Raw genomic sequence first — 22,278 nt, 5'->3', positions numbered from 1 at the left:
CGCCTGGGTGGCTCAGTTGGTTAAGCGACTGCCTTCGGCTCAGGTCATGATCCTGGAGTCCTGGGATCGAGTCCCACGTCGGGCTCCCTGCTCAGCAGGGAGTCTGCTTCTCCCTCTGACCCTCCTCCCTCTCATGCTCTCTCTCATTCTCTCTGTCTCAAATAAATAAATAAAATCTTAAAAAAAAAAAAAAAAGAAGGTGATTGTTGAGGAATAAAAAAGTGAATTTTATGTGAGGTGCTTGACACACGTTAAGTGTGAAATAAGTTTAACTTTGTTATTGTTACCATAACTATTTCAATGTGAAGGGGTTCTATTCCTCTGTCTTCTCTACAGTAAATAAAGAATGGGTTCTGTAAACATGGCAAAGAGCCGTCACAGAAGCTTGGGTGTTAGAGTGCTAGAACTAACCCCCATTCATCCTGAACTGCCAGAACCGGGTTGAATTCCTTTTCAGAGCATCGATGCAAGTTAGCATTTTACAAAATCTGGAGCGTGCTAGAGCAAAAGGAAACATAAGCTAGTGTGTGTGTACCTCAAATGGAATTATTTTCTCTCTTCTTTTTCCCTTCTAGAAAGAGCAGGGGATTTATTATCAGAGAAACTGTGTTCCAGTTCTGGCTTTGCCTCTTATTAATCATAAAACCTCGAGTTAGTGGGTAAATGTCCTGAACCTCCTGTGTAACCTGGAGCTGACAACACTTTTTACTGTGGGCTAGGTGTTGCTTATGGCAAGCCTCTGCCAATGTCACTTTGACTCTGTGAACCTCCACTTGTCCATTCGTGAGCTGGGCCAGTGTTGGTCCCCCATCCGCTAGCAGAGTAATTTTCCACACCATTTATTTTCTTATTTGTCTCCCCCACTAGATTGTGCATCCACAGGCGAGTGCCTCTCTGTCTTGTTCACATTTGCAGCGTGCACACAAGGCGTAGTTGATGCTTAGTTAAATCTTTAGCCCTGAGAAATCAGCCACAGCAGCCTCTAACTTGGACTCGCTCCGGTGTTAACTTTATTCTGATAATGTAGGGGATGATACTCTCGGATTCAAAGAGCCATGTGATATATAATCCTGGACAGTTGCCTACGGCATCACTCCATGGGACTCGGTTCCTCCAAAGAATAAGGCAGGCTGGACAGGATTGTCTAGGTGTGGTGATCATGCTAGTTATCATTTTCTCCTCTTTGTATATTTTTTGGAATTGGGAAATGACAGGAATATAATACATCTGCGTTGGGGAGCCCATGAGGCTGAACTCCCCAGTTTGCAAGGTTTATGGGCTTTAGGCATGTTGTCAGAGGTATGCGCTTGTCCCCTCATGTTAATTCTGTCTAGCCTAACAGCATATTTGCCCTTTAGAAAGTAATTATGTGGAGACTAATTAGTGGGCTGTTGCAGTTACTTAGGTGACAGTAATGATACAGAGGACTCTGACAAGAGCCATAAAGCTAAACCTTGGGAGGTAAAGAGTTAGAAAAAAGAGTCGGCTTTAAAGAGACTTTATAAAACATGGAATTGTGAGTATGAGCGAAAAGTCAAAAATGATAACCAGGTTACTGATTTTAGTAAATGCAGTGAATGACAGTGCTGATTGCTGAGGAGATTTTTTTTCTTCTTCTTTTATTTATTTCTTTTGTTTATCTTTTTATATATTCTTGAGCAGGAGATGCGGTTTTCAATTTTGGGATGTGTTGATTTTGAAATTCCAGTGAGCACTGAGATTGATGCAGCTCAGTAAGCTGTCAAAAATAGATCTGGATGTCAGGAGAGCAATCATTCCTTCAGAACTGAGAACAGTCTATACACGAGCTACATGTTATGCATGATGTCATACAGAGACTATTTGTAAAGAAAAGAGAAGAAAGACAAAGTCCTCTGAAGCACCAACTTCTTTTAAAGGAATGCTCTTCAAGAGACACCTTTTTTAGTCTCTGTAGGATGGTCCCAGGTCAAAAGAGCTAGGGGAGACTGGTCTCCAGGAAGCAGAAGACATAACAGTTCCAGGAAAGAAGGAGTTACAGTGTTACAAGTACTATAGTCGGGTGGGCCATTCATAAAAGCACACTTTTTGCGGGGTTTGATAATTAGAGCCTTAACTGGATTTAGGGCGTAAATGGGATTTGAGTCATTGGGCATTTACACTATAGATCATTCCGAAAGGAAATCTGAGTCTGATGAGAACAATAATAAACAGTAGTTAGAGGTGGAGACAGGAAAGAATAAAGGTTGTAGAGTCTTTTCTGTGCTAAGAGGGACATTTTTTGTATTTTTAAGGCAAAGGAAACTATAATGGACAAGAGATTGGAGATATTAGATAAAGAAGGGTTCATGGAAGGATTTTCATTCCTAAAGAAGGTAGAAAAAATAGGATTAAATATCTCGATCTTATTTCTCCTCTGGTACCATCAGCCCTGTATCAAAGGAGAAGGACCTTGCTATCTGAATCTCAAAGGAAAGTGATAAAGGCAATTAAGGTGGTAGATAAGTTTCTGAAATGAGATGATGCATATGAGCTTTGTTAACTGTAAATCCGGTGTTTTGTCAATAAAATTATTATTGTAAAGAAAAATACTCCTTTTTTGGAAAGCATGTAAGTGTTCTTTCTCTTTAACAGTTTCACCTTTTTTTTTTTTTTAAGAAGAGACTCAGGTCTTTACAAAGAATATAGCCTCCCTTTGTTACATTGAACTTTTTTTTATTATTATTGAAGTGTAGTTGACATAAAGTGATATTAGTTTCAGGTATATACGTGCCTTTTTTTCTCTTTTTTTTTGAACATGTTGTTCCTTCTACTTTTTTTTTTATTATGTTATGTTAGTCAGCATACAGTACATCGTTTTTGATGTAGTGATCCATGATTCATTGTTTGCATATGAGTGCTCCATGCAATGAGTGCCCTCCTTAATACCCATCACCGGGCTAACCCATCTCCCTACCCCCCTTCCCTCTAAAACCCTCAGTTTGTTTCCCTGAGTCCATAGTCTCTCATGGTTCGTCTCCCCCCTCTGATTCCCCTCTCCGTTATTTTCCCCTTCATTCTCCTAATGTCCTCCATGCTATTCCTTATGTTCCATAAATAAGTGAAACCATACCTGCTTTTAAAGGCAATTGAACATATTCACAAACTCTTGAGTACTGTAGGAAACTTTGTTTCTAGCAGCTAAAAAGTATACTCAACAGCAAAGCGTATCAAATTCATGATCAAATTGTTGCTCAAAACTTTCTATAGAAATGTACATTTAGGTATCTACATAAGTGATGTTAATGTGCTTTGGAATGGTTTGATCTATTCAGATGACTTTTAAACAAATATTAGAATTAGTGAGTTTAGGGTGCCTGGGTGCCTCAGTCGGTTAAGTGTCCGACTCTGGATTTTGGCTCAGGTCACAATCTCAGGGTTGTGGGATCGAGCCCCGTATCAGGCTCACAAGCTGGGCATGGGGCCTGCGCAAGATTCTCTCTGCCCACCACCTCCACCCCCCCAAAAGAGAAAGAAAAAAGAAAGAAAGAAAAAAAGAAAACTGAGGTTAATCATTGCTAATGATACGAGTGAGCAAAATTTAATTTTGAAATGATTTTCTTCAGGTATGTTTTCAGTGCTGCCCATTAAATAGTAAGCTGAATGTTTTTAAAAATATTCTACAAAATGATGTGTTTTTATCAGTAGCCTGCTCATTTTGCAAAGGCCTCAGCTGCTGGCAAGTGGACTCTGCAGTTTGAGGTTGATAAGAACAGTACTCAGGCCTGATAGAGGTGCCAAACGTCTGTAAGATACTCGCTTATTATAAGAGACTAGGCATAGGCCAAAAAGCATCTGAGAGAGCTTTTTGAATTTAGTCCAGCCCTCTGACACTGTATTTTCATAGATATGACTATAATTGATTCTGATTGAAGTCATGAGGGTAGGGTCTGGAATGATGGGTAATCCACGTGGCCAGTGGCTAAGGAGCTTCCTCAGGAGGCCTGTGGGGCCTGAGGGTCAATAGTCCAAAACATGTCTCTTAACAGTGACGTGAGATTTGCTCAGTGTCCTGCAATTCAAACTTATTTGACCAAATCCAGAAAATAAGGAAATAACAACGTGGATAACCTTCAGTCTTTGGTTTCTGTTCCTTTATGCCATCTGATTAAATTCTGACTCTATCCTGTTGACCCAGATTACCTTTTGCCTTTCAGGCAGTCATGGACAAATATTTCCCCAGTAATATGGTTAGTGAGAGAGGCACCTCTTGTTCTCATGTTTAAATATATATGTGTGTGTGTGTGTATATATTTATATATATATCACTGCCTTAGACAAATTTCCTTTCTGAACTGATGAAAAACTGTGCATGCTCTAAGACAAAATCCAGGTGGTTTGTCATTTCAGTGGGAGAGAAAAACTGCTGGAAAGGAAAAAGTTCACTGGGGGTAAAGGGCTCTTTGAAAATACTTCTTAATACTTTCTAATGCAATGTAAATGTAGCTGATACCTCTCCAGTATTTTCTCTCCTGAGGAATCATTTCTTTCTATTAAGAATTTATTTTTATAGTACCAGGTCAGCATTTTTACAGCCCCTTTAACCATTTTTATTTTTGAAATATAAAGTACAAATTTGTGGTTTTATGGATAGTAATACAGTCCTTCTTCAAATTTCTATTTTCCTCATGCAGAGGGTTACTTCTACAGGAGAACAGCAGGTTTGCAGAAGCATTACATTATTACAAACTGGCGATTGGAAGCAGGCCTACCCTGGCTTGTAAGTAATATTCAAGTTCTTTGAAAACACCCCTTTTTTTCCTTCTTTATCCACGAAAATTATCTTGGTGACTTACAGCCTCAGAGAGAAAAAACATGCTATTTCTATTTCTGAAGATTTACCAATCCGATTATGAGCCTCTAACAATTACATCTCTCTCCATTTAATCATGTTTCGATAACCATTTATCATTTTTTAATATATTAAGGTAAATGCAGCTTTTATGCATCTAGAGTTTAAGCTCAAAATATTTTGAGCTCTTCGAGGGCATATCCATATATTTTTTATCCATATCCATATCCATATATTTTTTATTGACACCTCTACTCCTTACTGCATTGTTGTTCCCATATATATTTGTTCCCTAAGTATTTATTTCTTGGTTTTCTAATAAAATCAAAACTAATCCATAGAAACTAAATTGGAGTAAAGATAACTTTATTGTTGTCATAGTGTATATCATCTTCTCACATTTGTATTTCCCATTTTCTTTTTCCCCCCAGCTGCGTATTTAAACACCGGTATTATTCTCATGAACCAGGGGAAGACAGAAGAAGCCCGACGCACGTTCCTCAAGTGTTCTGAGATCCCTGATGAAAACCTAAAGGACCCTCATGCACATAAGAGCTCAGTTACCAGCTGTCTCTATAACCTGGGCAAACTCTATCATGAACAGGGACACTATGAGGTCAGGCCCAGACCCCGGCCTTTTCCTTCCCTCGTGTTCTTGATTTGAATCTCCATGTTTTCCACCCTGAGATCTCATTGCAGGGACACTATGATCACTTCAGAAGTTAATATGAGTTTTTATTCAGAGAGTTTTATGGTGAAACTCATTTGGAAAAGAACCTCTGCTAAACAAAACTTAAGATTTCTTTGCTGTGCATTTCTCAGAGCACTTGTAACTCTTCTAAAAAGGGAAATAACATGCATTGTGTCTCAAGCTTATTTGCTTATTAGTCTCTTTGATTTTATGATCCAAGATACATTATTATTATTATCTTATATGCAGCATTTGAGGTTTAAAAAATACATTGTTTATATTCTGGGTATTAAGGAAGTGATTTGGTGCTAATCCTACCCATTTATTTTAATTCTTTTTACAATAGTAATAAAAAGAAAATTTATTTATTTATTTTTTTAAAGATTTTATTTATTTATTTGAGAGAGAGAATGAGATAGAGAGAGCATGAGAGGGGGGAGGGTCAGAGGGAGAAGCAGACCCCCCGCTGAGCAGGGAGCCCGGGGACTTGATCCCGAGACTCCAGGATCATGACCTGAGCCGAAGGCAGTCGCTTAGCCGACTGAGCCACCCAGGCGCCCCAGAAAATTTATTTTTTTAATTGGGGTGAGAGGAAGAGTGAAGGAGATGGTATCTTGTACAGGAAGCTGGGAGGGGTGTGTACCCTTTCTCTCACAAGAAGCATGCCTGCATCAGTTTCTTCTCTCACATTTAATGTTGCTCCTCCTTCCCTCTCCCTCCTCTCACCCATACTCTTACTCCATGTATTAAGACTGCAATATAGGGCGCCTGGGTGGCTCAGTTGGTTAAGCAACTGCCTTCGGCTCAGGTCATGATCCTGGAGTCCCAGGATGGAGTCCCGCATCAGGCTCCCTGTTCGGCGGGAAGTCTGCTTCTCCCTCTCCCGCTCCCCCCTCTTGTGCTCTCTCACTCTCTCTCTCTCAAATAAATAAATAAAATCTTTAAAAAAAAAAAAAAGACTGCAATATAAAGATAAAGATATAATTTTTAAAAATAAATTGCATTTCATAATCTCAGTGGATCTCAGTAGCCAGAAGATTTGTTAGTTGCTATTTTGTTTAGATCCTACTTGGTTGCCTGGCTTGAAGTAACTATAGATTTTAGATGATTATGGGTAACTTCCACGTGTGAATTTTAGTAGTTTTTTTTTTTTTTTAACTGAATCATCTATGTGAACTGGAAAATTTATCTTAAAAATAAATGAGCCTTGGGGCGCCTGGGTGGCTCAGTCGTTAAGTATCTGCCTTCGGCTCAGGTCATGATCCCAGGGTCCTGGGATCGAGCCCCGCATCGGGCTCCCTGCTCAGCCAGGAGCCTGCTTCTCCCTCTTCCACTCCCCCTGCTTGTGTTTCCTCTCTAGCTGTCTCTCTCTCTGTGTCAAATAAATAAATCTTTAAAAAAAAAAAAAAAAAAAGAGCCTTGGGAACATTTGAGTGCTTGTTAAACTAAATTTTTATATGGCCTTCTTCACTTACTGGGTTGAATATTTTCATTTATGAAATTGAGGTAGAATGATATCAAAAGCCAGCTCAATTATTTTTCTCTAACGAACCATTTAGAAATAGCAAGGGAAGGTTTTGATTTTGGAAGGATGTTACTATTTTATTTGTAGTGAATATCCGTGTACTTTGTCTCTTCTTTGTTTCCTGAAATAGGACGCCCTTAGTGTATACAAGGAGGCAATTCAGAAAATGCCAAGGCAGTTTGCTCCACAGAGCTTGTACAACATGATGGGTGAGTAAAATGTAGTATTTTAACTCACATTTCAGAAATTAAAAGAAATTAAAATCTGTGCTTCTGTTAAATAGAATTCTAATAAATCATATCATTAATCCTCATACACACACACACATACAACTTATTCACAGTTAAGGTGATATACATTCAAATTTTCACAAAACACACTTATTCTTTTTTTTTTTTTTTTTAAGTAAACTCTACCCCCGGTGTGGGGCTCAAACTCATGACCCAGAGATCAAGAGTAGCATGTTCTACTGACTGAGCCACCCAGACACCCCGACAAAGCACACTTATTATAACAAGAGCAAATAAATGCATTAACATAAAATAAATTTTAACAAATTGGCCAGATCCCAGAGTTGTTGCAAGGTACTCTCAAACCCTTTTGGGTTTTGAATATTAGCTAGACTCTAGAGATTGAAAATGGTGAATAAAGATTTATAGCTTAATGGTTTATCAAATTCATGATAATATTTGATCATATTATTTTCTTAATCAGAAGATTCCCCCAAATATACATGGTGTGATATAGAGAGTCATGATTTTTGTGCTTATAACTGTGTAAGACTGTTGAATCACAGACCTGTACCTCTGAAACAAATAATACATTATATGTTAAAAAAAAAAAAAAAAAAGAAGAAGATAGCAGGAAGGGAAAAATGAAGGGGGGCGGAATCAGAGGGGGAGATGAACCATGAGAGACTATGGACTCTGAGAAACAAACTGAGGGTTCTAGAGGGGAGGGGGTGGGGGGATGGGTTAGCCTGGTGATGGGTATTAAAGAGGGCACATTCTGCATGGACCACTGGGTGTTATACGCAAACACTGAATCATGGAACATTACATCAAAAACTAATGATGTAATGTATGGTGATTAACGTAACATAATAAAAAATTCAAAAAAAAAAAAAGATGAGAATCACTGAACCAACTTGTGTGGTTTTCATTGATAAGGTTTTGGATCACAATAGGTTTTTCCAAGTATTATTTTAGAGTAAGAACAGTACATCATTCCTTTTCTACATTGAATAATTAGTTCAGTTGTCTTATTAGTCAAAGTATGTAAGTTAGGACATGGATTTTTCTAGAGGCAAGAGGTCAGGAACTAGAATTTCTAATAGAATAACCTACCTATCATCTATGATTGATCTGTGACTGCCTTACAGTAAATTGTTACCATATCTATTTGATAGTAGACACCACTGAAAACTCCCTATTCAGTACCTATTTATTATATGGTATGACTCTTGGAAAAGAATCCCTACAGTTTAAGATGCCCTGCTGATTGACTAGCTTTGCTATTGCCAGATAAAGGAGAGGGAAAAAAAGTTGCCTTTGTCTTCAAATCAAATATTGTTCTCCAAAGCACAAATTGCAAACTCAGATTTTCCTTTCTCATGAAAGTTCGTTAAGTTGTTTACTATTTTTCTGCATATGAAATAAATGAGAGTATATAATCTTTAGGATTATTTGATACTTCTATATGCTATGATTTGAGAAATTTGATAGTAGCTGTTTGGCTTGAGCACACCCAAAAAATCCCAGACCATTCCAAACTAGAAAATATATGGCTAGCAAACACACTCACTTCCTCTTTTTCCTAAATGAGGAAAAAAAAAAATTAGCAATAGTTTAGAGATAGAATGAGGCACAGGTCAGTAAATAGAAAAAAAAAAACCAAACAAACATAATTTGGCAGAGGTCAATATTTTCATTTCATGTGTCAGGGAATCCCACCTCGGGTTAGCCTATGCAGCAGTGGAGTGATTTAATACTCATGTAAAAGAGGGCCCCTAGGGTATTTTTAGTTGCGGTTTCTTTTCTCTTTGGTAAAATTACTAAAAGGTAAAAATCTAGCTTCATTAAGTGTACTTTTTGCCATCACGCTCTTAAGAATTAAAGCAGTAGCTTTCACTCTCCAGCATTTTACCATCAATCTATCCACCCATATACGTGTCCATAAAGCTTTGTGTCTAGTGTCTAGATTTGTCAGTTGAATTAACTTTTCTGTATTAATGCAGTATAGTTATTCATGTCAAAATGATTATTAGAAGGATTGTTTTCTCCAGCTTTCTCTAAGGCACAATGGTTTTCATTTATGATTTCATTTTTAAGGCGAATGCATGGGAAGGCCTTCTCAATTTTCCTGAATTATCAAATAAGATGTCCTTTAAATGAGGAGAGGACTCAGCTCCTTGGCAACAGACTGCATGTGGCATCTTTATTGTTTTTTGGGTTTTTTTTTTAAGATTTTATTTATTTATTTGAGAGAGAGAGAATGAGAGACAGAGAGCACGAGAGGGAAGAGGGTCAGAGGGAGAAGCAGACCCCCCCGCTGAGCAGGGAGCCCAACGCGGGACTTGATCCCGGGACTCCAGGATCACAACCTGAGCCAAAGGCAGTCGCTTAACCAACTGAGCCACCCAGGCGCCCAACATCTTTATTGTTAATAGGAAGTGTGGTACTCACTATAGTTAATGATTTCAGAAAATTCATTCAATTATTTTATGCAAATAAATTTGATTGAAAATTCAGCCGGTACCTTGGGATCTGTCTCTCATATGGTTACACAGATGCTGAGCATACACCGGCAGCGAAAGATAAGTGTGTCCCTGGGGTTATTGCTTAGTCCTTTGTCTTATTTTTCATTATCGAAAGAGGTCATTTTGCCCAGACTCTGAAAAGCACTCTAACAATTTGTGAGGGGAGAATCCCCATATAATTTAAAATTCCAGGTTTCTTCCATAATTATGGTAGCTGCCTTCTGTTTAATTTTAGGTGAGGGTCTATCAGCTGAGCAGTTTTCGTAGTTTCAATTGTTCGCGAAACTATAATTTTCTCAGAGTGAGTTCACCTCCTAATCAAATGGGTGAAATCCTCCGAGTATTTGCTTTAACTCCTAATACATTTTGATTAGCCTCCATTTGACAAGAGGAAAAATGGCCCAGGGGATAAGCTGCCCTATCAGTTCATCAGTTTCATTAGTCTGTCAGCCTGTGCTGATTATCCTATCAAGTTTATCAGCAGCCTTGAATGTGTCTTCTAATTCACACATTTACATATTATTAGTGCCCTTTAGGGATCAGTGATGGATTATAATGTCTGGCTAGATTCAGCCTGTAAGTATTCATTTTTCTCAGGGCTCATTCAGTGACACTTTCAAGAACCCCCCACCCCCCACCCAGCACTTGTGTTTATACATAAAAACATTATCCTTCTTCCACCCTGTTTTCTTTTCTTTCTTTTTTTTTTCCGAAGATTTTATTTATTTATTTGACAGAGAGACACACAGCGAGAGAGGGAACACAAGCAGGGGGAGTGGAAAGGGAGAAGCAGGCTTCCTGCTGAGCAGGGAGCCCGATGTGGGACTCGATCCTAGGACTCTGGGATCATGACCTGAGCCAAAGGCAGACATTTAACGACTGAGCCACCCAGGCGCCCCCGCATCCTATTTTCTAGTGTATTTGGAGGTTAGGAGAAATAAAGGAGTATGTGTGAAAAAATACAACTATATTTGAATGTTCTTTTTAGTGTAATAACTCAATTCATTGCAGTTGCTTTTTTAAAAAAACAAAATGAAACTTTCTGGTCCTTTGCATTTTCCCGTCCTTTGAACGTTTTACAAGAAACTTCTGTTCTGTATGCTACATGCCAGTGGTCGACTTATCCTGAGCACCAAATGACCATATTTTCCCATTTCTGTATTAACAGAAAATAGCAAGTTTGATTAATTTGCTTCCCAACTCAACGTTTTCTGTATTTTATCCTAAGACTTATTTTTTTGTTCCAATTCCTAAGTAAACTTAAAAAAAAACTATTGAAAATATATTTTCATTATTCTCTTTGATTTCATAGGACCATAAAGCAGATACTAAGTATTCTTTTATAAATAAATAAACTTTCACCTAGGTGGCTTTTGTAATTAGCAAAGTATTTGAATACATGAGATATTAAGAGACAACATCACGAATAATGGTTAAAATTGCTCCTAGCCAGTTAAGACTTTATTTCTGAGGGCCTCAGTTTCCTCTTGAGACAGTAGCTTGGGTTAAATGGGGATTCACTATAGTGTGAAGTCAGAGAGGTTCACACTATGGCTTTGACACTTAAGCTAAGTGACTTTGAGCAAAATACTTAACTGAAGCCTCAGTTTCCCCATCTATAAGATGGCCATAATAGTAGCATCAGTTTGAGGATTGATTTAGATAGTGAAAGTACAGCATATTTGACCAAATGCCCAACCTGGTGGGTGTTTCATAATATTACCTTCCATTGTAGTCACTGTCCTTTCTGAGACCTGTAAACCCCAAAAGTTTGTTGGGGGTTTGTATTTTTGTATCTTTGGTTGTATTCTGTCAGTTCTTTCTGTATTTACCAAAGTAAGTATGGTTTCTTTATAGATAAGATTTTGTCATTATGGTGGCCTTGCGGTCACGGACATTCAACGGGATTGGGTTTAGTTCTGTCCTGTCTACAATTTCTGTCTTTTCTCTTGAAGTCCATTTTCCTTTGTCTCTCAGCAACCACAATCAAAATCCTTCTTTTAGCATTAACTATGCTAACCAAAAGTGAAACAGCATACTCAGCTAATGCCCAATTAACTTAATTCCAGTAATAGAGTACACCCTCTAAATTAAAATTGTCATATTTAGGTTAGAGTTTCTCCTCCTTTTCCTGTCAAGACATATTTTTTCCTCTAGACTTAGTCAAAATTTTTCTTTATTCTGACATCTATTGTAGGCCTTGATTGAATCTCGGTTTGTCCTCTCCTCAAATTATAGTTGTATTTTAACAGAGAGTTAGAGAGTACAAGTAGGCAGAATGGCAGGCAGAGGGAAAGGGAGAAGCAGGCTTCCCGCTGAGTGGGGAGCCTGATGCGGGGCTCCATCCCAGGACCCTGGGATCATGACCTGAGCTGAAGGCAGCCGCCCAACCGACTGAGCCACCCAGGCGCCCCGTATAGTTGTCTTTTAAGATCGTAGAATGTTAGAGGTGGAAGATTCTTATCTTAAAAATTCCTCCTAATATAATCTCTTTTACTTTACAAAGTAGAAATTAAAGTAGTAATTAAAGAGTTGAGCTGATCTTTTTAGGATTATAGTTTGTGTTGAAACCCAAAGAGTAGTTTCCTTTTTTTTTTTTAAGATTTTAAATTTTTTTCTTTTTAAAGATTTTATTTATTTATTTGAGAGGGAGAGAGACAGAGATAGCTAGAGAGAGCACGAGTGGGGAAGAGAGGGAGAAGCAGGCTCCCCGCTGAGCAGGGAGCCTGATGTGGGGCTCAAACTCAGGACCCTGGGATCCTGACCTGAGCCAAAGGCAGGTGCTTAACCAACTGAGCCACCCAGGCGCTGCTAAGATTTTTTAAATTTTTAAATGATCTCTGTATCCTCCGTGGAGCTCACACTCACAACCCTGAGATTAAGAGTTGCCTGCTGTACCGACTGAGCCAGGCCAGCACCCTAGAAGGGTAATCTCCTGATTTAGATTCAAATGCTTTTTTTATTTAGCCCTTGTGTGTTACTGAAATTGGTATGTTATTTACTATGTCAATATAGCTTTTATTTACCTATTTAAAAATCAGCAAAATATCTGTAGATGTAGATATAGATGTATATGTCTTATTCCTTGTTCAAATATATATTAAAAAACCTCTTCATTTTTACTAAAAATCAGAAAAACTACAAAGATGAAATATGCAGGATATTGAAAATTTTTTTTAATGTAGGATAATTTTTAACCACCTTCAATTTTTCCCTTTTATTTCTCTATAATTGTTTATTTCCCTTATTATATATACAAAAACATTGCTTTTGAATATTCCTGAGATTATGGAAAACTAAATTAGGCTGTGACTTTCAATTACTTTTATCAGTTTGAGCCCTTCCAATCCCAAAGGTCATTTTAAGCCTATTTACTATTTAAAATAAAATTACTTGGCTTTCTCAATGCAAAGTAATTGTTGAGATAATTATATAAGCAATTTAAGCCATTTCATCTTGGTAATATATCTTGAGAACAAAAGGGCATAATGTGTTGCCTGGAGTAAGAGAGAATCTAGAGTTACTGCCTTGTCATTGCATTGTATAATCACTATGTTTAGAATAACCTCTGTGTACAAAAAAAAAAAAAATGTTTTAAGTCACAAGTGCTAGGTGGAGGTTACAGAGGTGGTAGTGGTATGAAATGGAAATAGCCCATATGGTTCCTGTTCTCATGGAACTTTCTAGGTGATTTCATAGTTGGTCTGGAGCTCTTCAGTACCTTTCCTTAATATGTAAATGCCTATAAATAAGATGGAAAATGATATCACTCTAACCTCGAGAATATTTTGTCTATAACTGTAGGCTGTCCTATGTTGTCTGGACCAAACCAACCAAACAGGAAAAACCTCTTTTTTTATTTCTAATGTGACACTAGTTTTCACAATTTGCATACATATTTTATAATTTCCTGTTCTTTAAAAAAACATGTGTTTACAGTGGGTAACATGCTTTTTATGTTAGAGAAAGATTGTATTTTTCTTCCAAGGGAATGGCATGATAATGATCCATTGCTGTTTTTGGCCTTACTGGCCTTTATGTTGATCTTACCATTTTCATTCTCTTATTCCTGAAAACTTCTAGTTTTTTTAAATACACATCCCTATACTTATAAAATCCCTGCTCAGTGATAAAAAATATATTTTTCTCCATCAGCCTGCAACTAACAAATCTTTTACTTGCATAGGTTTGAAGTTGAAAAGATGTTTTCTCCTCATATTCTCTAATAAGGGAGGAATTTTTCTATTTAATTTTCAGTTTTGTTTTAAAAACCCCGGCTCTTTAATTATGAGAGATTTCCTTAAATTTATTGAGCCAGTAGAGAGAATGGAGAAAAAAAAACAGTGAATGGAAACACAGTGAATTTGTTAGAGTAATTTTTGGATTAAAAATCTGGTCCAAATTTTAGAATTGTATTTTTAAGAAAGAGACTTGTGGAATAAAAGAGTCAAGTGTCATAAATGGCTACTAGTGATCTTTAGATTCCTTACTCTTAGGTAAGAACTAACACACAAAATGTCAGATATACCTCCTGAAAACAAAATGTAAAAATTCTTTCTTGAAAACTTACCCTAAGTCTACTTGAAATAATGTACAATCTATGCTGAATTCAGTTGGTAGAATGGCTGTAAATGATTTCTGTTTTTCTCTCAGCCTTCTGTATGGCTAAGTTTTTTTTTTTTTTAATTAATTATTTTTGCTGGATTATTCTAACACGTGTGTGTGTGTGTGTGTGTGTGTACTTCACCTTGTTTTAGAATTCATTTAGAATCAAGATATTCAGAATAAATTTTTGACATGATGGTTCATATGCTTAATGTTTCTTCTGTGACTGGCTGTTCTTAAGTGGATTGCTCAAGGCATTTAGCATGCTGACGGTGAATGAGATGGTTTTCAACGGTGTCAGATTTGAACTTCACATCCTTCAAGTGTGGAAGCATTAACACTCTGGTAGTGTTAAGCTTTTTATACCATCTGCTTCCCCTGTTTTGAGTTCTGGTGATTTTCCTATGATTGCTTCTACTGGCACTCTTGAAAATTAGTGAGTCAGCCCTACAAATAAGAGTATGACCATATAATCGGATTAGCCATTGATCTATGTACCTCCAAAAAGATTACAGACTTCTAGTTTTTAAGATAAATCTATTTATTGCACTTTGATTTTTTTAATTATCAGAAAGGACAAGACCAGGAGATCAGTGTTAGGTGTGTAGTCCACCAGTCCAAGAAAGTGAAATGTAAATTTGAGAGATTTTAGAAGTTCACTTTGTAAGATGTGGAGCCAACAAGATAAGGAAATCATGAACTTTTGACTGTGTATCAAAAAGAATAAATACATAAAATTTATGTTCAAAATCTATAAAATTTTCTCCTCAAAGTTCATTTTACATTATAAAACTACAGTGGTTTAATTTTCTTCTTTTTACCATTCATTCTTGGTACAGATTCTACATTATGTGCTATGGTTACAGACATTAATTTGCAAGGCATTAGTCTATACACTACAGAGGCCAGCATCTAGTTCAGCTGCATTAAATAGGTAATATATTTTGTTTAAAGTTTCAATTAGATGCAGGACCAGAAGATATATGGTCCCTATGGGGAGTTTGAACACTTTCATGCCAATAGTAGGGTTGCTAAGAATCATGCTTGGTCTAGATGTCATTTGCTTTCCTGGAAATATGATATGAGACAGTTGATTATATTTCATTGCTATTAAAACCACATGAGCCCACCTGTTACATTAATTCATACTTTTGCCAGTTTAGTGGTAAAAGAAAAGATTGAAGTTTCAAAACTTTATTTTTAAATTGAGTTATAAGGAAATGAATACACTCAAATTAATACCTAATTATATCCTTATTCTCTGATTTCCAGAGTTTCACTATTTCTGCTTGAAAAAAAATGTTTTCTGATGCTCAGTAGAAATGAGAAAAAAAGCATACATTTTACTCTTTTATTGGGCAATGTCCATGAAGTGAATCTTCTACTCAGCAGTAAATATGGATTGGATTATTCTTTAAAAAACTGAGGTGATGTTGGGGCACGTGGGTGGCTAAGTCATTTAAGCGGCTGCCTTCGGCTCAGGCCACGATCCCAGGGTCCTGGGATTGAGCCCTGCATCAGGCTCCTTGCTCAGAGGGGGGCCTGCTTCTCCCTCTCCCTCTGCCTGCCGCTCTGCCTATCTTTGCTCTTTCTCTATGTCTCTGTCAAATAAATAAATAAAATCTTAAAAAAAAAATTGAGGTGTTGTTATATTGTACCTGGGAAATTAACTAGATTTCAAAATCTGGCATTCTTAAAAGATGCCAATTTTGATAACATTTAGATGAAATGGATATAATCCTGAGTAAGAAGAAAATCTTGTTATAAAGGACACAGTTTGGAAAATCAATGTCAAGGAAACTATAAGTTGCATGTATTTAGAATAATCAAGTAATACAAATAAAGTTTAAAATTAAACATATTACTTGGGGTGCCTGGCTGCCTTAGTCGGAAGAGCATATGACTAGTAGTCTCAGGGTTGTGAGTTTGAGCCCTACGTTGGGTGTACAGATTAAAATTTTAAAAATAAATACACTTAAAAAATAAATAAAATTAAGTACATTACTAATTGTATGTACTTTGCTGTGTATGTATTTGTATCTGTTTTTCCTAATAGGTAAGGAAAGACTTTTCTACATAAAAATCAATCATTTAACTTCCCAAATGAGCTATTATTTAGTTTTAATTTTATCTAGACTGATAGAAGCTATTGTTATACTCAAATTGAATAAAGAATTAAAAAAGAGCATGCAAAGTTTTCTTCCAGAATACAAGTCTTTTTTGCCAACATGTTACTTATGGGCATGGAGTTTTGGAACTGTTACTTTCAAGTAATCATTACAAATAGGGTGAATTTTTAAATACCTGATATATCTTAGCGAGTAATATTCATATAAAAAGGATAGTATAGATTAAATTATTCATTATGTATTATAGAGACATATTGCTTGATCCAGAAATACATATGAAATATATTCCCAAGAAGTTATATATAAAACTGAAAATGCTTTTATTATACTCTTCTGACATCTTCCTGCAAATATTCAAGTCTTCTTTCTTTTTTTTTTTTTAAGATTTTATTTATTTATTTAATTGACAGAGAGAGACAACGAGAGAGGGAACACAAGCAGGGAGAGTGGGAGAGGGAGAAGCAGGCTTCCGGCCGAGCAGGGAGCCCGATGCGGGGCTCGATCCCAGGACTCTGGGATCATGACCTGAGCCGAAGGCAGTCGCTTAACCAACTGAGCCACCCAGGCGCCCCTCAAGTCTTATTTCTTTGAATACCATTATTTTCATTAATTCTTTACAGGCTAGTACATTTATTCGTTCTTTTTTCTTTTTTCCAATGTAAACTTTGGTTTTTAAAACCCAGTTTTGTACTTCCTATATTTCTAGTGATCCCTAATTGTTTCAGTTGTATTAAGCCATTTTATTCACTCCATTGTAGTTCTCTTGAGGACAGTGTTGTATTTTTGAGGAGAGGATCATCACCTCCACCAACCAGCACATGAAAACACACAAGTCTCATTTTCTGCATTTTGGAAAATTCTGAGCATTTAAAAGGATTGGCCCCAATTTTTGTTGATTAATTATTTTTAGTGATTTATTTCCTTGAAAACATAAAGGGAATTGATTAGCCTGAACAACTCCACGATCCCCAGTTGCATGTGGAGAAATATTGATACAGGTTCCCGGCTGTTTTGCAAGTTAAATTTTGATGGCATATCAGATGTTTCCTGTATCTAACCTTACGCTGGAAATTAGGAACCTTTTTAACTTTCACGGAAGTTTGAACTCCTCCTTGATGATTAGTTTTTTTACTTAATGAGATGCGTATTCAGTTTTTTCCCTTCCATTTCTTCTTTTTGCTTATAACTACCCTTTCTGGCTTCCAGGTTTCTTCTTAAGTTTGATGCAGGAGGACTTGGTGAAGCGTTAACATGTTGGACCTTTTCATAACCCTCCTTAATTTAAGACTCATATTTCATTTTACTTCTAATCCTTCCACCCCAGTGGAAGAAGTGATAATTGTTGAAATCTGATGTCAGATACAAAACAGCCTGTAATTTCTGTAACTACTTTAATTTCTTTATCTTTTCCTGCTCTGTACAGTAGCTACTGAGCATTTCCCATCAGAACTAATGTACTAAGGCAACGGGACTGTGTTATTTTACAAAGATAAGATCAGGCGGAGAAAAGGGTTAGGATGGAAATGTAAGAGATTCACAAAATTTGACAGCCTATAGTTATAGCAAGTTTATAACATATATAAATAAAAAAATGGCCAGACTCCCTAAGGTTTCTATGTTAATGCCAACACAGTGAAGTAAAAAGTGAGAATTAAAATCACAGCAAGTTAAACTCTTGATGTAATAGGCTCCTGATGTCATATGGTTCTGTCAGACCACAGATTCTAGAAAAAGGAATTACTTGGAAATTTCTCTTCAGTGACATACTTGGTAAAAATACATCTAAATCTTAAGTTGGTACATAATATGATCAATTATTTATCAGATATTTATCAAGACTCTTTGGAGCTAGAGGCTTCTGAACTTAGGTTGGAGGACAGATAAAGAGATAAATGGTTTTGTGTCTGGCTCTACACATCTCCCTAGTTTGAGATCAGGAATATTACAATTGGTAAGATAGGTATATAAAAAAAGGGAAGGGGGCTTGAATACATGAATAACTGAGTACTAATCTGGGATTGGGAAACTCAATTTTCTAAAAAATTTCCCTTTTAAATTGATTCATGAGTTATAATTCAATAGCAATAAACATTTCAGAAAGAATTTTATTAAAAATTTGACAAAATGATTCTAAAGTTTATTTGGTAGACTTAACAGGAAAATAGAGCCAAGAAAGGTTAGAGAAAAATAATGGGAGAGACATGCTGTACTCAATATTAAAATATTAGAAAAACCTACAGTAGTTAGAGCAGTGTTGTAAACACTACACACAGATCAGAGTTTACAATTTTTTTTTTGTAGGTAATAAATGTGAAATTAAATGTTGGTGAGGAAAAGGAGTTCTTATAAAAGTTGATTGGGGACAATTGATTAAATGATGTTTAGAAAAAATAAAATTAGACCCGTGTCTCACATTATACGGCAAATGTATTTCATATGGAATAAGTAGCTAACTTATCAATAATAAAACTATATAATTAGAATATATGTCCCTCTGATAAAGAAGAATTTTTTATGCATAAATGGCAGTGACAAAACTACAAAGGAAAAGTCAACCTAATTTGCATAAATAAAAGTTAAAGTAGTCTGACATGAAAAACCATTTAAACCATCTTTTGCATATCAAAAGGGAAAGGTATATATCTTAGTTGAAAAATGGCTTAAAACTATAAAAAAAAAAAACCCACCAAACCCATCAAACAATGACCTGCAAATAAAAAATTCATGGGTAAGAATTTGTGAAAAAATTTGTAAAAATATATGAATTTTCATTAAGAATTAAAGTAGGAAAATTGATGGCTTTTTTTTCTTTTTCAAATGGACATTTCTAAGAATATTACAATGTCATTTTGCTGAGCACTTGGAAAATTTGTTCTCCTTATATAATACTGTGGAAGTGAAATTGGTACAGTATTTTGGTCGGCTGAGCAGGGGGTCCATCCCAGGACCCCTGGATCATGACCTGAGCCGAAGGCAGTTGCTTAACTGACGGAGCCACCCAGGCACCCCTGAAATTACCTTTTTAAACACAGATTAAATGAAGTATAAGTACTAGAAATTTTCTGTGTTGTTTGATGTGCACCGAAACATCAAACTTTGGAAACCTAATCAATAAATATGTTTCATTGTCACTTGCCTGTAAGTACCATGAGGGTAGAAATGAATAGTATCTCGTTAATCTTTATGCTTACCATTGTATGCATTATCCATGTTGGTTACCCTAAATTGGTATGAAAGAGAGCATTGAAGAGTATAAAAAAGAGAGACATTTAACAATTCCTCAATATTATAAATGTTGAGTAAGGGGTGATCACTTTTGGTAAAGGTGGTCACAAAAGTTGGGGGTTTTTGTTCGTTTGTTTTAGTTTTCTTAAAAGGGAATTGGGAGATGTGAGATTGGATATAGGTAGTTGAAAGGAACAGACTTCTAGTAAAAGATACGTAAGTACAGAGACGTGATGTATGACCTGATGACTACCATTAATGCAGCCGTATGGCACCTTTGAAAGTTGCTAAGCAAGCAGGTCGTAAAGTTCTTATCACAGGAAAAGAAAATGTTTTTCTTTTTTAAAAAAATGTATGTCAGATGATGAATGTTAACTGAACTCATTGTAGTAATCATTTCACGGCATACGTAATCAAGCCATTGTGCTCTACACCTTAAACTTACACAGTGAAGTAAAAAGTGAGAATTAAAATTGGGTTTTTAGGGTTGTATGTTAATTATATCTCAGTAAAATGGCCAGAAAAAAAAATACGGAATCTAAACTGAATCTTAACACAGAAATACACTATCGAGCAGGGACAGGAGAAACAAAAGGTAACTCTAGCAAGGATGGGTAGTATGTTCCATTACGTACTCTATTCGTTATCTGCAAGCCAGAGCTGTCCAGTAACTTGAAACATGAGAATCAGTGAGATCTGGACTATTACATCATCAATAATCCAGCATTCTTTCCTTTAAGGAGTTAGCCTTTGCCTGCGTTACTTAGACCCAGGGCTTTTCAGGGAGGAAGAGTGACATTATTTGTTCTACATCTGAAACTGGTTTATATCTGCTTGAAGCCAGCCTGGAGACATCCAAATCCCTTTTGTCTGCGAGTGAATCGGAAATAAATCGGGGCGATGAACCTGATCACTACATCATCACAGCACATCTTCTCATTCTTATGAAAGTGCCTCTATTATGTCATTTTTTTTTTTTCAGGATGAGAAGGAAAAATTGTCATCATTGCTTCTTTCCTCCTGGGTGCTATAAACATTTTTTTTTATTATTATTATTGTAAGTTAAGAAGAATTATAGTACCAGAGAAGATGACATAATGCTCCTCCCTCCGCTCTCTTCCTGATCAAGTATTTTCATTTCCTTCCTTATTGAATGTAACATTTTCTTTTCCTGTGGCCATTTCCTTCATGGACTTTTTATGATTTTAATATTTTAATCAAGCTTGAAGGATTACATATATATCCTTCTCTCCTAAAACTGAATCCACTGATGGCACTTTTTGCAGTTATTTTGTCTCCTAATTATTTTTTTATAGTATTTGGACAGAATGGTATGGTAGAAGGAGCCAGAGAGAGAGCTCTGATCTGAATCCTGAATCTGTCATTTGCTTAGCTTTGAACCTTGAACAAGTTGCCTCATCTCAGTGAGCCACAGTCTCTTCATTTGTGAAATGAGACTGATGTTAATTATAGTGTAGGGATAATATGAAAGTATAAATATGTTTAAGACATTAGTAGGTATTTGATAAATAATAAGCTTTGTATGGCAGGCAGCTCGATGCCATGGGGAAAAGTGTGGGCTTTAGAGCCATTCAAAACTTTTAGAATAGGATTATTAACTGTCCTTGTGCAAGTCACTTATCATTCCCGAGCCTTCCTCCTCATCCGTAAAATGGGTCCTCTAATCCCTAGTACAAATGAGAAGTGAGAAGTATGAAACTTCTACCTTGTCAGTGACAGGGGTGTATCCAGTTGTTGCCCGTATATTGTTTGTTCCCCTCATCTTTATTGAGTCACTTTTAAAACATTTAAATTCATCCATTACCTTTTTCTTGCATTTTAGGGTTTGCATCTTGATTTTATTACTACTTTTATAGGCTGTTTCTGTGTTAAGATTAACCATAGCACTCAGGTGTATCTCCTAGGATACATATTCTCCTCTTAAGAGTTGAGTACCATATGCAGCAGAAGCATTTTTAAAGGTCAACTATAGACTATTACTGTTCTTCCTTATTCTTTTAATTCCGTAGATAAGCCCAAGGCAAAGTGAAATGATCTCGATGGCCAATGTATCACAAGCTAGAAAACAATTTTCCAGGAGTGAGAAAGAGTATGCTTTTCCCCTGAGCTGGAGAGTTGAAAACTTTGTGATTGTTCCCTACTAGCAGGTTAAAGCTTTGTGCTTTGAGGTCAGGTTGTCCTGGGTTTGAATTCCAGCTTTATGGAATTCCACTTTCCACCTTTATGACTCTGTGTGTTTTATTCAGCCATCCTGCTTCTCAATGTTCTCATCTGTAAAATCCAGAGAAAGACATTCTTTAGTAAAAAATGAGATTCATGTATAAAGCAACTAATATAGAGATTGAAAATTATTTCATCTTGCAAACCAAATTTGAACAGGTAGTTGGTAGTGGTTGAATGAGAGTAATGTGTGAAGGTTCCTCGTGGGGCTGAGTGAGAGAACATTCTACATGCCCAAAGATAGAGAATGAGAGGGGTAGGTGCTTATAAATTAGGAATGTGCCCCCTATGGCT

General features: G+C 36.5%; 1 protein-coding gene across 1 annotated transcript in view; it reads left to right on the top strand.

The window, feature by feature from the left end:
* TMTC2 (transmembrane O-mannosyltransferase targeting cadherins 2) overlaps positions 1-22,278 on the top strand; it is a 392,764-nt gene that overhangs the window by 241,193 nt on the left and 129,293 nt on the right. The window contains exons 5-7 of the mRNA XM_035002054.1: positions 4,653-4,738; positions 5,242-5,426; positions 7,157-7,235. Of these exons, the coding sequence (XP_034857945.1) occupies positions 4,653-4,738; positions 5,242-5,426; positions 7,157-7,235 (350 nt within the window). The remainder of the gene's footprint in view (positions 1-4,652; positions 4,739-5,241; positions 5,427-7,156; positions 7,236-22,278) is intronic.

This window comes from Mirounga leonina, unplaced genomic scaffold (genome assembly GCF_011800145.1).
Source record: "Mirounga leonina isolate KUSES-001 unplaced genomic scaffold, KU_Mleo_1.0 Mir_126, whole genome shotgun sequence".
In the NCBI taxonomy this organism is placed as follows: Eukaryota; Metazoa; Chordata; class Mammalia; order Carnivora; family Phocidae; genus Mirounga; species Mirounga leonina.
The sequence above is the reverse complement of the archived record's forward strand: the minus strand, read 5'-3'. Positions and strand labels throughout refer to the sequence as shown.